Source organism: Orcinus orca, chromosome 1 (genome assembly GCF_937001465.1).
Source record: "Orcinus orca chromosome 1, mOrcOrc1.1, whole genome shotgun sequence".
In the NCBI taxonomy this organism is placed as follows: domain Eukaryota; kingdom Metazoa; phylum Chordata; class Mammalia; order Artiodactyla; family Delphinidae; genus Orcinus; species Orcinus orca.
Window position 1 is genome coordinate 37,716,685 of NC_064559.1, and position 16,111 is coordinate 37,732,795.

A 16,111-nucleotide genomic window follows, 5' to 3' on the forward strand; every position below is an offset into this window, starting at 1 on the left:
AGATCTAGGGGCAGTAATTTAGTGCTCTGTTTTGTGTGACAAGCCAACACTGCAACACTCCGGAGAAGAGGGAGTGAGGACTGATTTGCCAAGCTGATTCAATTGTGGTTTGTTTCCCCCGCAGTGAGGGAACAGATAATCTGGTGAGATAGTGAGTTCCCCAAACCGGAGCTCCCAGCTGAATGGGAGGAGTGGCATCCAGTGGCAGCAGGCGAGGGGGTGGGAGGTGGATGAGTTCATTAGGACAGCAATCGACACTGGACTCCCACTTAATCAAGGGCTGAGCTCACAGAGCTGGTGGGCGAGGCGGTGAACCAGCCCTGGGGTTGGAAGTCATGTCTCACATCAACAGGAGAACTGGAGAACGGTGGCGGCGGGGGGAGGGAGGGGGGAGGCACTCTCTCTCGTGATGTGCAGCTTGATACCCCCAGTGAGGGCTTCCCTGGTACCTGAGATAAGTTACAACAAGCACATTTACAGACGGGTTGCCTTAGCCACAGCAGACTCTAGAAAGAGTGGGCAGCTGGAGGATATGGGAGGGACTGAAGAAATCAGATTCTTGGGGGGATCTCTTGCCTGGAATTTTAAGGCACGGGATGGGTGGGAAAGGGCTCCACCAGGCTCAGCAAAAGGGAACCCAGGGGACAGATGGAAGGCTTTTCTTTCCTTCCCAATGCCATTTAAGAGTTCAGTCTGAGCAGTCTGGTGCCCTTCGTAGGTTGGTTTAGTGGGGAGTCAGAAAAACAGACCCCTCTCCACTAATCCCCAGCATTATGCAGGCACGGTGGGGAAGATCCGTGTTTAACGGAGGACGCTTATCTCAACAACTTCTCTAGGAAGGAAGGTAACTAAACAGAGATTTCATTTTGATGTAATAAAACTTGCATTAAACAAATACATGGCGTGCTCACACACACGGCATGCCACCGATCTCCAGCTCCTTCCTAACAGTTAATCCCAAATAAGTACTTTCACTCCCGGTGAATATTTACTTTACATACAATGACTGTCTTATTACGTTTAGCATATTAGGTTCGACAAGAAAGTACTGAGTGCATGTCAAAGGACGTTCTCCTTTCCCTTCCTCTGTGAATAAATTAATTATGAACCCACAGTAAAGATGATAGTGATGATCAATTAGTATTTTACATGTAAGCGTCTCCTTAAACCTCATTAGCGGAGCATTTGAGAAGCTTAATTTAAGGTACGACGTGGGGTTATTTCCATGCTGCTACCTGCTTGGAGTAACAACTCTCCCATCCTGCTTCCTGGGCCCCAGCACCTGTTCCCGTTTGGGGTCCCTGTCATCCTGTCACATTGCTCCGGGCTCTCAAGGAGTATCAGAGGATTATCGACTCTCTACTGGGGGTCTGGGGTGTGAAGAAGAGGAGGCAGCAGATAAGTCTCTTTCTCTCTCTTCTAATCAGTGCTTTCTTGTCCCTCACTCACCCCCCCTTGGCCACTGTGCTGCAGCCACCCTCGAGAAGAAAAGCAGAAGCAAATCATGGCAGGCTTGAAGTCATGGAAAGAGGAAACATAAGAACACGTGAAGGTCATAGGCATATTTGCTCCTCCTGGGGCCTGTCTAGGAGAAGAGAAGGCTAGAATGGCCTGTTCAGCTGTCTGGGGCGTCTTGGCACACTGTCTTTTCTAGAACATTTTCTTGTTCAGGGTTTGTGGCCCAAAAGATGAGCTTTGCACGTCAAGCACGTGGGAGAAGAGGGTGGATGGGAGATGGCACTGCCCAAGTGTCCAAGGCTGAATGCGTGCAGTTGGCTCTCAGTGTCCCGCTTGGAAGGGTATGATGCAGGGGTCAAGGCTGCAGGGGGTGCCTAGAGCTGGACCATGGGTTCCCTTCCTTGGCTCCTTTCCCTGCTGGTGGAATGCGGTTCTACTTCATCCAGTGAGTGGGAGAGGAGAAGCAGTCAGCGGTGGACTGTAGAATGGTCTGGGTTGCTAAGTCTAAGAGCTGGGTGAGAGTCCTGAGGACTCAGACCATGTTGTGGAAGAACTCTAATGACCTCTAACCCTTCTTCCTTTTTATTCCTGGGACCCAGTGCTCGCAGCGAAGGACGGAGAGGTCTCCTTGAGTGTATGTGTTATTGGCATTTGTTCTCTGAGCTCAAGGAGATAGAGGGTTAAAGGAAGAAGCAAGGGCAGCTATAGGGAGTGGAGAGGGTTATATTGAGGAACGAGGGTCAGGCCAAAGCAGATTCTGTACCTCAACAATAAACAAGAGCTACAATTTGTCGAGCTGTGTGTGGCAGGCACTGGCCCAGATAGGATCTCGTGTCATCCTCAGGCATCCTACAGGGTGGGTCTTCTCCATTTTTATAGACAAGGAAGCCAAGGCTCAGAGGTGCTAAGTGACTCATCTGTGGCCATAGTGCTGGGAAGTGGCAGAGCCACGATTCAAATCCAGGTCAGCCTGGCTGCAAAGCTCATGCCTTTGACCGTTCCACTCTACTGCCCCTAGAATCAGTGGAATCTTCTGTGTCTCTTGTGGAAGGGACAGGATGGACATGGTGGCTGTGCTGGGGTGGAGGTGATGTGGCTGTCGGGGGGCTGGGGTGGGAGGAGGGGGAGGTGGGGTAGACCTGGCTGAGTTCCTAAGGCTCTGAGGAACCTGTGCTCCCTCCCTCCCTGGTTGGAGATGACCACAGGCAGCGGTGTGGCCACCACTTCCTCCTTTAGGCTTTACAGGTCATCAAAGTTCCTGTGGTTTGACTTCTGGGGGCCTCCTGCCTCTTCTCGGTGTCCCTGGTAGCTTTAGGCTCCCTGTGTATTATCAGGAGACAACAGCTGGGGATGCCTAAAGTTTCTCCTTGTAAAATGAGAAGTTAGACTAAATAACTCTCTACTAGTTATTTAGCTTCAACATTGGGAGGCTTGACTCCTCCTGATGGACAGGAACCTCTGGATTCACATTAGTCCCACCGATAAGCTTTCTAATGGCGGGAGTTGCAGATTCCATATTGCTTCTGACATCCTAGGGCCACAGAAGTGATTGTAGAGGTCCATTTCTACATACCCATTTCCAAATGAGACATTTGAGGATCAGGGAGCGAAGAGACTTGCACAAAATCACATAGCTCATCAATAGCTGAGCTCCTGGCACCCAGCCCGGTGCCCTCGCCTCACACCGCACCACCTCCCATAGATTGGCAAAGATGGTGCCTTTCTCCCCGTGAGTGTGCATCCTTGGGGTGGGGAGCACAAGCATGTAACATCCGTCAGGACATGGCTGACTTCGTAGGTGCAGCAGATGAGAAGGAGGGGGTCTGAGGACCCAAGCTGAGTCCATCTCATACAGAGCCCCTGTCCCAGGCAGGGCTGAGCTGCAGCCTCAACCTGCATCTCATCACCCAGGAAATGTCCTGTGATGGAATCATCCGGCCCTCCACAGACATGTGGGGCACTGATTGCAAGAGACTAAGCGGGGCCCTTTAACCAACATTAACCTAATTGCTGAGTGATAGATGGCACGGCACAAGCATACGGTGAGTCATCACTGTGCCCGCTAATCCTGCCCGTGCCCGGGACTCTGCACTGGGTCCATTTAGCCAAATTCATCTCTCACAGATATCTCTAATGATTGTGCCTGTTGCTCACTGCCCAGGATGGAGGCTTTAATGATGTTAACAAGCTCTCAATAATGAGCCTGACACGGCTGGAAACCAGGACTGCGTGCAGGCAAGGTGAGGAATGTGCCTGCTGCCTCCTGCCTGCCCTGCGCCTGAGGAGATGATGGGGCTGGTTTTCTAGGGTGATCACTGGCCCTGGTAGGGACCCCTGGCAACCATTCACCTCCCCAGGCTCCTTTTGTATCCTCACTTCCGGTTTTTCTTGGAACTTTCTTCCCTAGGGCCCTGGGTGAGTGTGATGCATTTGATTTCAAAGGTATTGAATAGAACAATATTTCCTTACGTTCCTACGGCACGTTACGGTCTTCACGTTTTCATCTCACTGAATTCTCTCCCAAAACCCATGCAGTAGGAATCATGATTTCCATTGGGCCAATGAAGATTAGAGAGACCAAACAGTTTGCTAAGGTCTCAGGGCTGGCAGGTAGAGGAGGCAGGATTTAGAAGACCCTTGGATCCCAATTCTCATGCGATTTCCATGTCCAGCTGCCCAAGAATTTATAATGCTCTATTCAAAGCCTTACCCTTCAGTCCCCTGTGAACCCTTCCCTTTGGAGTCCTGTGGCATCTCACCAAGTTGGAGACTTGACCTGTGTCCAGTGGCCCAAGGCAGCTCCTTGAGGCCAAGGTGGGTCTGGGGTCAGTGTGACTGAGAGTCTAGCTGGGTGTGGCAGGGTGCTGGGCTCTGTAAAGCCATCTGATCTTGACGAGCCCAACAGCTCTCCCCTTCTCTTCTGGCTCAGAAGCGCTACTTATATCATTTCCCCCTTTCCTCTTCCTCATGTCTTTCCTGTAGACCCAGCCAGTCTTCCCTCCATGATTCACTCCTTGAAGGGACAAGGCTGTCAGTGAAGGGTCATTTCTGCAGGACCTGAATGTCTGCAGGGTCAGGCAGCTCCTTCTTCTCCCCTGCTGGATGTGCCCTAAGTCGGGGAACTTACCCCTCTGACTCTGACCCTGCCCTGGCCACACTGGAATCATGGCCCCTGACCCAGAAGGCCACAGGCTGACGGATAATAGAATTTGCAGGCCACTCTTACCCAGAAGTCCTGCCCCATGGCTGTTAGGGAACGGAAAGAGGCCTGAACCAAAAGTTAGGAGACTTGAGTTCCAACTCTACCATGGCCACTTATGCACTGAGTGAGTGGGGGAAGTCATTTCACTTCCCAAGTCTTTTACTCTCTCCTACTTTGTAAAACCGTGATAGCAATGTCTACCTCTCAGAGTCCTTACCAATTAAAAGCAAGAGAATGGATGAGAAAGAGTAAGTGCTGATGAAAGATGAAGTGTCATTTTTACGGTTGCCAGTGCCACTTTTCTGGTTGTTACTAAAGGCTGGCTCTGGGGAGGCTGCGAGGGGTGGAGCTAAAGGAGAGGAGCCCTGTTCACGGCACGCTCCCAGTACCCCCTGCAGAGCTGTGTGCCCAGTGGAACCAGGGTGACTTGACCCAACTTTACATGATAAATCATGCAGAAGGATCTGGCTACTCTCCTCCCTTTCTCCATAGGAGGGGAAGCATCACTCCTTTACCCTCCCACCCCCAGCACCCCCCTAGCTTCATGCCCACCTCCTGCCCACCAACTTCACAGCAGCCGCCACTGCCAGATGAACACCCCAAATTGGAACATATGTCACTTCTGGAGCCCCGTTCGTCTGTCCACCGCTACATGCCTATTTTCTAATTTCCAGCTGACATTTCCCTTAGTGAAATAAATGAATTTGCTCTGGCGGAGGCCCTGCTCAGATTAAGCTGCTGTCAGAGCCCCTTGAGCCAAACAAATTGTTGCCTGCAGCCCACCGAGCGGGATGCATTCCAATGGGGGCTATGGGGGGAGGGGCGGGGGGAAGCAAGGAGGAGCAGAATGGACTGGCTGGGAAAGTGGCTCAGTTAGCCAGTGGGCAGGAGAAGACCAACTGCACGAGAGCATTGCACCGGGAGCCCTGATGCCAGAGGAGCCAGGGAATTGGGAATCAAAATGAATAGGGTATTCTAAGAGTGGAGGTGGGCTAGGAGAGGGCCCTGGGAAGGCTTCAGGGAGTGGGGTCCATGGGAGGAGGGACATAGGAGATGGAGGGAGACGGGAGAGTCCCCCCCACAAGCTCCGGGGTGGGGAAGAGGGTGGGCCAGAGCGGACTGGACTCACTGCTCAGCGATGATATAATCCCCCGGCAGGGGCGTGCAGGGCACCCCAGCCACCTGCACGTGGTGGGCGATCTCGGAGAAGTCCAGGCCCAGGTTCACGCCATGGATAGTCACTCGGGTCCCTCCTTCAGGGGGTCCGGACACCGTCAAAATCTGCGGGAGGGAAATGGGATGAGCAAAGCTGGTCGGTCACAGGAGTAGGGGCAGTGGCACCCATTTCCCTCCCCACGGGAAGGCTTTGGGACACCTGGAATCTGGGGGAACTGGGTGTGTTTTCTCCACTTTTCAACTTATCTAGGATCCCGACATTGTCATGATGTAGCTATTTCATCGGTTCTTAGGACATCCATCCAATGATTCATTCATTCATCCACTTATGAAAAAGAAATTATCAGAGAGTACTGGCTCAAGGCAGTACTTATGTGGGCCTCTCACTGTTGTGGCCCCTCCTGTTGCGGAGCACAGGCTCCAGACGCGCAGGCTCAGCGGCCATGGCTCACGGGCGCAGCCGCTCCGCAGCATGTGGGATCTTCCCAGACCGGGGCACGAACCCGTGTCCCCTGCATCGGCAGGCAGACTCTCAACCACTGCGCCACCAGGGAAGCCCTCAAGGCAGTACTTTAATTCACTAGCCTGATTGTGATGAAGTCACAGAATCTCTCTGAACCTCATTTCTTCTTAGTTGGTAGGAAGGATAATCATCTCTAACCAACCTCTCCCTGGAAGCTCCCGAATGGAGGGTGTCTGGGAGCATTCTGTAAACTTGAAGGGCTTTGTCATTGTGACCATGCTGTGATTTGCCACTCCTGGGTGCTAGCCTCTGTAGAGTTTACAATGATGAATAGAACAGGAAATCTGCCCTCGAGGAACTTAGTGGTCAAGGAGGAGGAGATAAGGGAGCCATAAATAATGCTGATGCAGGGTACACAGTGATAAGGTGAAGGAAGAGCTGTGGGAGCTCAGAGGAGTTCCAGATTAGGGACTGCTGTGGGGGATGACCAAAGATGGAAAGTATATTTGACGTTGTTCTGCAAAAAAAAAAAAATCCTGTGACACGTGCTAGTACCAAAGAGAAATAGCTTTCTGAGTTTCCAAATGTTGCTGGCTTCCCAGCAGCAAGGATTGTTTATTTATTCATTTCTTAATTCAGTCACCAAATGCCGACTGCCTGATTTTGTTTTGACCCAACAGGAAAAGGAACTGCAGAATCAGGCAGCTCTAAGGTATACATTTCTGTCTGGGAATGGATCAGGCTCCAGGAAAAATGCAGCTCTTCAGGATCCAACAGATCCCAGGGAATAAGCTCCTACTTCGAGGTCCATAGTTATCCAAAGCAGGAGGAAATTAGACATGAACCCAACTGAAGGCAGGAGCATGGAATTTCAGAACTGGAAGGAGATACGGGGTATCTTATTCTAAGATCATCATACAACATGTATACAAGGTTTTAAAAAAGTCCAGGACTCTTTTCACTACACCATTAGAAGGGCAAGGAGGGAGGGAGAGAGGCAAGGAGGGCTGCTCAAGGCCAAGAGTCCACCAGAATCTTCCAGATATGGCCTCTGGGCAGAGATTGGAGGTGAGTACAGGCGAAAATGCTATCGAAGGCTCTGGAGACTCTTCCCCGCTCCTGTCTCCAGCAAAGGGGCACTGCTCTCTTCCAGTAATGTAAGCACCATGAATGCGGCCGCCAACTTGGCCACGAATGCCCAGGTGATAGCAGACACAGAAGAGATGATGGAGGGGATGAGGCCCTGGGACAGGCCTCCTCCCTCACTGCCCACTGACTCCTGGGCTCTTGTGCATTGGCTGCACAGCCAGGTCAGACTACAGCCAGGTCAGACTCCCACTCAGACCTCCTGATCTCCCACCCTCTTCTGCAGACCTTACATGGTGCAGCCTCCTTCCCTCCTTCAGGCCCAGGCTGGGAACTAACTTATCCGGGGGCCCATTTCACCCAAGTCACCTTGTCTGTGGCTCTGACTCCCTTCTCTGGGAAGAAAATATCCCACCTTATGAATAAAAATAAACAAGATTCATGAGATGAATCAAGGGAGGGGACGGCGGTTCTCAGAGGCATCTTTGTGCACTGGGCCTTGGCAGGTCGGGGGAGGCAGGATAATTTGGAGAGAAAGGAGCTGGCATGAGGAACCGGTAGCCCCATAGCTTTTCTGTCCCTGAAGGTTCTAAAAACAACTGACACTAGATCTTGGCTGTTACACTCTCCCCTGGTGCCACTTCCTCAGGTCCCCAGGCCTCTTGGGCTCTGGGAGATGGATATTCGTAACGAGGAACAGGAAAGGGGTGGCCTCCATGCCCCTGCGGGAGAGATTCAGGAGGAAGGAAGTAGCTTTGAGCAAATCTAAGCACCTGGTTCTCCTCTGATCACTTGGAATGAACATCACTGGTCCCGCTCCCCTCCTCCAGCCACCTGGATGCCAGGAACCCACCTACTGAAAACCCTGACAGAACTGTGGTGATCAGCTTGCTCTCTTTCTTCCACTTTTATTTTATTTATTTTTATTTTTATTTTTTGCAGTACGCGGGCCTCTCACTGTTGTGGCCTCTCCGATTGCGGAGCACAGGCTCCGGACACGCAGGCTCAACGGCCATGGCTCACGGGCGCAGCCGCTCCGCGGCATGTGGGATCTTCCCGGACCGGGGCACGAACCCGTGTCCCCTGCATCGGCAGGCGGACTCTCAACCACTGCGCCACCAGGGAAGCCCCTCCACTTTTATTTTTAAAAATACATTCTCTTGCTCACTGCGGTTAATCACAAGCTTTAAGAAAAACTGAAATGAGATCTTTCTGGAAAGTCTAAAAATATTTCCGTCTTGCAGGTAGCATGCGGGGATTGTACTGGGGATATTCAGTGGAGTTGGCAGGCCCACGGGGCAGCCTCCTCCTGCTGGGAAGTCTCTGCACTGTCCCCTTCTGACATTCGAGGGTCTGTGGCAGAGACACAGTCATGGCACTTGGGGGGCTGCAGGGTTCATTTGTTAGCACAGAGCTGCCCAGAAACATAAACCAGCTTATACTGTTTAGAGAAGGAAGACTTACAAAAATATTAATATATGCAAGCATTATAATCTTGGCATGAAGACACATGTCAAAGAGAAGGGTCCAGCTAACAGCTGGGAGAATTAGCATCCTCGTGGGTCACTGGAAAGTGCCTGGGCAATACTGGGTCCACGGGGATCTTCCCCATACAGCACACACACTGTGCTGTGCCACGAGCACCTGGGGAGGTGGTGAAGGAGTTTGGGGGTCAAAGCACTCAGCAGCCCCCATGCCCCGGGGCTTACATGGGATGTAGTTTCCTCTTTCTTGCTTAAGACAAAACTGATGTATAAAAGTCTGGATTTCCAAAACATAGATGAGGTGGTGAGCACTTGATTTGCAAGAGGATTCCCAAGGTCTCCATTACTGATGCCTTCTAAACCTATATCGCTGGCTCAGACCTCTCTCTTGAGCTCCATAGCCATATATCTAATTGTTACTGGACATCTCGACTTCCACACGTATGTCCCTCAGGCACCTCAAATTTCACCATGTCTAGAAACGAACTCTTAATTTTCCCTCCTTCCACCCCAACCTGATTATCCTCCCCAGATCCTTTCTCAAGGTTAATGGAACCACCGTGCACCCAGCCAGGAATCTTGCAAGCATCTTTGACTGTTTCCTTTCCCTCTCCTACCATGTATAATAAATATAGGGACCATTGGTTCTTACTCCCAGGTGTCTTTTTTTTTTTTTGATTTAATTAATTAATTTTTTTTGTTGTTGCATTGGGTCTTTGTTGCTGTGTGTGGGCTTTCTCTAGTTGTGGTGAACAGGGGCTACTCTTCGTTGCGGTGCTCAGGCTTTTCATTGTGGTGGCTTCTCTTGTTGTGGAGTATGGGCTCTAGGTGTGTGGGCTTCAGTAGTTGTGGCACGCGGGCTCAGTAGTTGTGGCACACGGGCTCAGTAATTGTGGCATGTGGGCTCAGTAGTTGTGGCTCGTGGGCTCTAGAGCGCAGGCTCAGTAGGTGAAGCGCATGGGCTTAGTTGCTCCACAGCATATGGGATTGAACCCGTGTCCCCGGCATGGGCAGGCGGATTCTTATCCACTGTGCCATGAGGGAAGTCTCCCAGGTGCCTTTTGAATCTGTGCCCCACTCTGGTTCCAGCGTAGGTGATAAGCAGGGCTGCATCACCTCTCACCCACACTAACTGCAAGGGCCTTTGTCTTCCTCCATGAGATCTGACTTCTTCACATGGCCAGGTGGGCTTCATTAACACATACCTGCTCTGATTACTAGTCACTTGCTCTAAAGGTCTTCAGTGCCTCTGACCACTGTCCCTAATTCCTGGCCTGGTCCTCCACATTCTGATGTTTGTTACTTCTTCAGCCACATCTGCCGTCTTATACTATATCCACCATGTGCTACCCAGATCCCAGCAGTTTCTATATACACAACACACTTTAAAGATCTGTGCCTTTGCCCCCAGCTTAAAAATCAGAGAGAGTCAAGGTGGAGGTCTGGGATCAGCGTGCAAAGGAACAGAGGGAGGAGTCCTGTGTGACACGCCCTGTGCCACCTGAGGGCTTCCAGGTGACTGTGAGGATGAGCATCAGGGTCTACCAAAGCCCTGCCTGTGTGGTGGTAAAATCCAAGGCACACTGCTTTCCTCATTTCTCCCCAAGAATTGAGGAGAGGCTCTAGAAGGGAGGCTTGAAGGAAAAGAATTTATCCTCCAGAGAGGGAGTGAATAGGATTCTTCAGATACCGCTTCATACCAGGCAGTGCTCTACCCTGGAGACAGTCTCCAAGGCTCTCTCTTCAAAGCAGTGTTAGGTTGCAGGGCACCCAGCATGGTACCCAGAAAACTTCATTTTCTTGGGGGCCAAGTCTGTCCTCTCCACGTGGGTCTATAAGGAGGCAAGTTGGTGCAGTCCCATACTACTGCTTGCAGAACTCCCAGGAAGGCCTTTCAGCTCTGGAAGGAGTTGTGGGGCCATAGGGGAGGAGAGAGCTAACCTCCCGCAGAGATGGGGGTGAAAGGGCAGGCTGCAGTTACAGACGTTCCCCCACAGACAGAGGGGAAACCAAGATACGGCCAGGATGACAGCCAGATCCTCACGTCTCTGCTTCTAGTTTTAGATGGTCCTCGGGCTGCTGGCTGCTCTGTGGTGTGGAAGGGAGACCTTCTGATGCTTGGGCAGTGTCTGTAGCAGGAAGAGAGTAAGCTCTTGAGTGAGACAGACTTGAATTTGAATTCCAGCTCTGATACTTATGAGCCAGGTGACCTTCAGTCTCAGTGTCCTTATCAGAAAACAGATAACAATGCTTGCCTCACAGGGATGTTGTGAAGGTGAAAGAAGACATTTGGAAAGTCCCTAATATGATGGTGGTTTCGAAGTAGGAAGTAGGTCTTGATAATTGGCAGTTTCCTTCCTTGTGTTCCCCCTGCACCTGTTCCTTCCTAGATCACAAAAACATGCGATGGTGGTGTTGGAGGGAGCTTAGAGGTGATGGGGATCTTCCTACTTATCTGGAAGGAGGACACCTGGTCCAGGGAACTCATAACATAGATGGTGTATGGTGGGGCGACCCAGGGCAGAGAGAGTCGCTCGTGGGTTGACTGGAGAAAACCTGAGCTTGGATGGGGAGTGGCCGTGATGCCCAGGGCAGGGTCTCAGCGTTGGTGGCTTCTGGGCTCCGCACAGAAGCATATTCTGAACCAGACATCACCCTTTCACCCAGAATAAATTTGGGAGGACACTGGCTGTGTCTAAAATCATCTTCATTCCTCCCTCCCTCCCTCCCTTCTTGCCACTTCTTTGCCCCCAGCTATTAGCCATTCTGGGATAAGGCACAGCATTTCCCAGTGAACTCAATGGATTCTTTCAGGAAAGTAATTCTGAATGAGACGGCCATGCAAACAAATGGTTTGACAGTTTGGGGTGTGTGTGAGTGTGTAGTAGGGGTGTGGAGAGAGGGGGAAGGGAGCTGAAAACCTGTGAAATCAGCTGGGAAGATCTTTCGATATGGCCGAATTTCAGCCCCATGTTTTTCAGCACATACTGTGGACCTGAAATCTATTTACATTCTCCTCTGTGGACCTCAGAAGGGAGAGCCAGAAGTAGGGGATGAGGGAGAGAAGAGCCCAGAAGCAGCTGCTGAGATGGGGTGTAGGGGGTGTCTGAGGGTCTCCCCTAGGCTCTGTGCTGACTCTCTCTGTGTGCTCCCCCTTGCCCCCTCCCAGACCTCCGGTTCCCCTCTCTTATGTACTATGCAGGCTCCCAGGGGGAGCTGGGGGTCCCCATGGCTATAGTGGGTAACGCCCATGTGCATTTGACCTGTGGTTCCCTCTGCTGGTCAAGCATGATGCTGACAAATGCTTACCCTTCCTGCAAGGGAATATTTAGTAGCCCCTTTGCCTACACCCCAAGACAGCAACAGCCACCGGACTGTAATTGCGTCTTTTCTCAAGAAGGCACTAACTATATGGGGATAGGGACCTTGCTTTCTCTTAGTAACCTGATACACAGCACACTGCCTGGGACACAGCAGCTGTCAAGAAATATCTCCAGTTCTCTATTCCTGGGAAAAGCTGGTCTCAAGAGGATTCTAGTACAAACTATGTTCTTGAATGACCACGGTAAGAATGGAGATGCCTACGTGTCGCTTGGGAGTGATGCAGTATTTTCACATCGGAAGCATTAAGAAGTTCTTCCTGCAATCTCTCTTATTTTAATTTAAGCCAGTTTCTGCTGTGATTCCTCATCGAATGGAGGACTCAACAGCTGCCTCCTCATCAAACCTCTTTCAGATACTGAAGACAGCAATTAAGTCGCCTCTGGTCTGCGCTTCTGCAATTCTGTTAGCCTTTTGTTGGAAGCTCTTGTTTTCCAGGTCCTTTGATCATTTCAGATGCTTTTCTTTGGACCCTTGGATATCCATGCATCCTCTGAGAGTGTAGGGACCCCAAGCAGGCTTGTGGCTTGAGCAAAGGTCTGCGGATTTGCAGCAAACGAGGTCTGAGCCAACCATCTCACTTAGCGCATCCCACACGCCATCAACCAGGCTGGCCCTGGGCAAATCCCAGAGGGAGGGTAAGCCCTTATCTTTCCCAAGTGCTTTTTTTCACTACCTGGAGTTCCTTCCCCCATTTTAGTCACCTTACACTCTACTACTGTCTCTTCTCTAATGAACCCTTTATTTGCATTTAATGGGACATTAAGTTGTTATTACCTTAAGAGTATTGGCTTTCTAACCGGTTGTAGAATTAAAAGTTTGTCTATTCGCAGGATTCAGAAGGGAAATGTGGGAAACATTAGCACAGAGGGCTCAGTCCAGCAGCCCCTAAGCCCTGTCCCAGAAGCAGTCACAGACCACGCCCGGGTAGAGGTGGCTGGTGCCAGTCCAGGCCATGTCCCTGATCTGGTCGCCTTAAGCTCAGGTGAATAGGCCAGTAGGATGTGGGATGAGGCTGGCACGTGCCGACGGGAGGGGACTAACCAGGAGACTCCTATCTCCTGCTGGGTCCTCTCAAAGACGCCTGGAGCCCCTGATTTGGGGAGCCGCTTCCCCATCTCCTCAGACCTCACCTGTCAGCGGCACAGCCCAACTGAGCCTGACGCACGCCTGAGCATCCCAGCCAAACCTGTATTCCTGCCAGACTGTGTCATGTTTGTTTTCCACCGTGGGTGCCTTGACCTGGAAAACAGCCGCCGTGATGCTGCACTCGCCCTGATTCTTGCAGCCGCTAATTGAACAGTTCGGAGGGAACTGTGCCACAAAGCCGTCCAAGGGCGAGAGCAGATGCAGCGATTAATTACAGCTGGGGAGCTCCAAAGGGCTGCACCAGGGAGCAGAGTAGGAGATGCTGGAGGCCCAGGGGCTTGGCAGCCTGGGGAGTGCCATTCCTGAACTCAGGCAGAGCCTTGGAGAGATGGAGTTGGGGCCTCCTACAGGGTAGATGTTTAAGGGGTCAAAGGAGAACCCCTTCATGGTGGGAGCCTCATGAAGCCCGGCTCCCATCCTAGAGACCCTGTCTTCCTCTGCTTATATCTCCTGCCTGATAGATGTGATGGCAGAGAAGACAGAAACGGGCATTGGCTCCAGGTTACTGAAGATTCTGATAATGATGCCTACCATTTTCTTTTCATTTATTAAGTACTTATCATGAGCCAGGTATTGTGCCAAGGGCCTTATATATTTTATCTCATTTAGGGCTCACAACAAACAAAGTGAGAATAGTAGTATTCTCATTTTACAGATGGGGAATAGTGTCCCTGAGAGGTTAAGTAACTTACTCAACGTCACACTGTGAGTGGTCTATCTAACCTGTGCCTCAAGCCTCCATACCACAATGCCGGAGTTACGATCCCGCCTGGGACAGCCCCGAGATCACCAGCCATGAGAACTCATGCTCCAGCCTGCCTGTGGGCTCCTCTGCGCAGGTCCTGCAGCCCCGCTCCCATGGCTAAGGGCAAGCTTGCTGCTTTCCAAGGAGCCCTGGAGTTGGCTTTGCTGGGACCACCATCTCTCCGAACTTCTCAGCTTCCACCCTCCCTCCTCTCTGGCCCTACCCCTGTGAATGCCCACACGCCCCCTGGCCTTGCCGCTGGGTCATCTCTCCCCGTGCATCCCAGTCTCCCCAAATGATGCTTGGGGTGGGGATTACGGCTTGCTCCCCATCTCTGCAGCAAGGCTTGATGAAGAGCTTGGTGCCTGCGCCATTCCCTCCTCCAGCCCTGTGGATTGAGAGTTCTATTTGTCTAAGTGAGCCCAGGAAAGAGATGAAGGATGCTATATGGGTGAAACATGGGAGTTCTAGAGTCAAGTAGCTGAAGGTTAACTCCTAGTTCTAAAACTCACTAGCAGTGTGACATTAAGAAAGGTATCACACTTCATAGTGCCTTGGTTTCCTCGTCTGTAAAGTGGGACTAATGATAATAGCTTCCACCTCATAAAAGTTGTTGTAAAGTCTAAATGAGATAATATACATGAGGTGCTAAGTTAGCAGTGCTAGGTGCCAGGTAAGCATTCAGTGAACGTTATCTATCATTTTTTCTCATAACTATTTTATGATTAAGAAATTTGGACAGAAGCCAGGTCAGTTGAGGTCCAGAGGAAAAGTGGCTTCATTTTTATAAGCATCCCAGGAGGGTGGAGCCTCTGGGTATTGTTCTTGGTGGGGTTCAGGGCAGGGGCATAGAGCCGACCTGCGGAGGGGAAGTGCCGGATGTGGAGGTTGCCCAGCACGGTTTTGGCTGCCTCTCGGACGGGCCTGTGCAGCTCTTGCCATGTCTCCAGCAGGCTGTCAGCACCCTAGGCTGTGCTCTTAAGAGGAGATGGGAGAGACTGACGTCAGATCCTCCCAGAGCAGCCAAGGGAGGGGGGGGTCCCAGAGTAGTCGCCCCAGGGTGAAGTATCCCCAACTGATGGTCACGCTTTGTCTGAAAAGCTCCTGTGTCTGAGATTGGGATCGAGAGGGTTCTGCCCTGAGCATCCCCCTAATCAGGACAGGCCAGAGAGGACAATTGTGGGTATGTAGACAGCTAATCCTCCCCTGACTAATCCAGTTACTCCTTTCCTGTTGCTTAGAGTTTTCCTGACTTTAGAGCAGTGATGCCAACTTTGTGTCTGCAGATTTTGATCTCAGCCTGGCTCCCAAAGGCACCTGGATGCTGGATCCAAGATGGCAAGCTGTCACATTCTTTTCCAACTTGGTGTGTGTGTGGGTGTGAGCGCGCAAGCACATGTGCATGAGAGCAAGTATGTGCACACTCTTCACGGCAGGCTAGAGCCCAGTTGACGAGCCCTGCAGGAATCTACAGCATCGGCGACACCAGCTCTCCTACCCGGCATGAATCCTTGCTGGCTCTGTCTTAGCTGATAGTACATTCAAAACCTAATTGTTATCTCAGCAGAGTAACTCCATTATTCATCCTGACACCATCCCCCGTTAGCTGTTTGTTGCAGTGATGTTATATTAATGAGCCCTGCAAATAAATGAATGGGAGATCAGAGGGCCGACTTGTTTCTCAGGAAAGCTGGCTGACTTATTTATTTATTTGTTGGGAACTTCGCAGTGAGTCGCTCTGGCCCTGGGCAGGTGGCTCCCGGCTTTTCCTGCCGAGATTCAGTGCAGTCTTATGGATAAATACCTGTAAGCTTCCAGCTTTCCAAACAGTTTCACAAATCCATTTGCATCTGAGAGAATCCAGGAAAAGAATCTACTTTAAAATATTTGGTATACACACTACTATATATAAAATAGATAACTAATAAGGACCTACTGCATAGCACAGGGAACTCTACTCAATACTC

General features: G+C 51.1%; 1 protein-coding gene across 4 annotated transcripts in view; it reads right to left on the reverse strand.

The window, feature by feature from the left end:
- PLXNA2 (plexin A2) overlaps window positions 1-16,111 on the reverse strand; it is a 216,333-nt gene that overhangs the window by 33,124 nt on the left and 167,098 nt on the right. For 3 of the 4 annotated variants that reach the window (XM_049702847.1, XM_049702838.1, XM_049702845.1), the window contains one exon: window positions 5,790-5,941. In XM_049702847.1, coding sequence (XP_049558804.1) covers window positions 5,790-5,941 — 152 coding nt within the window. Of the gene's footprint in view, window positions 1-5,789; window positions 5,942-15,818; window positions 15,995-16,111 lie in introns of those variants that run through there. The other variant, XM_033410595.2, reaches the window with a different exon arrangement.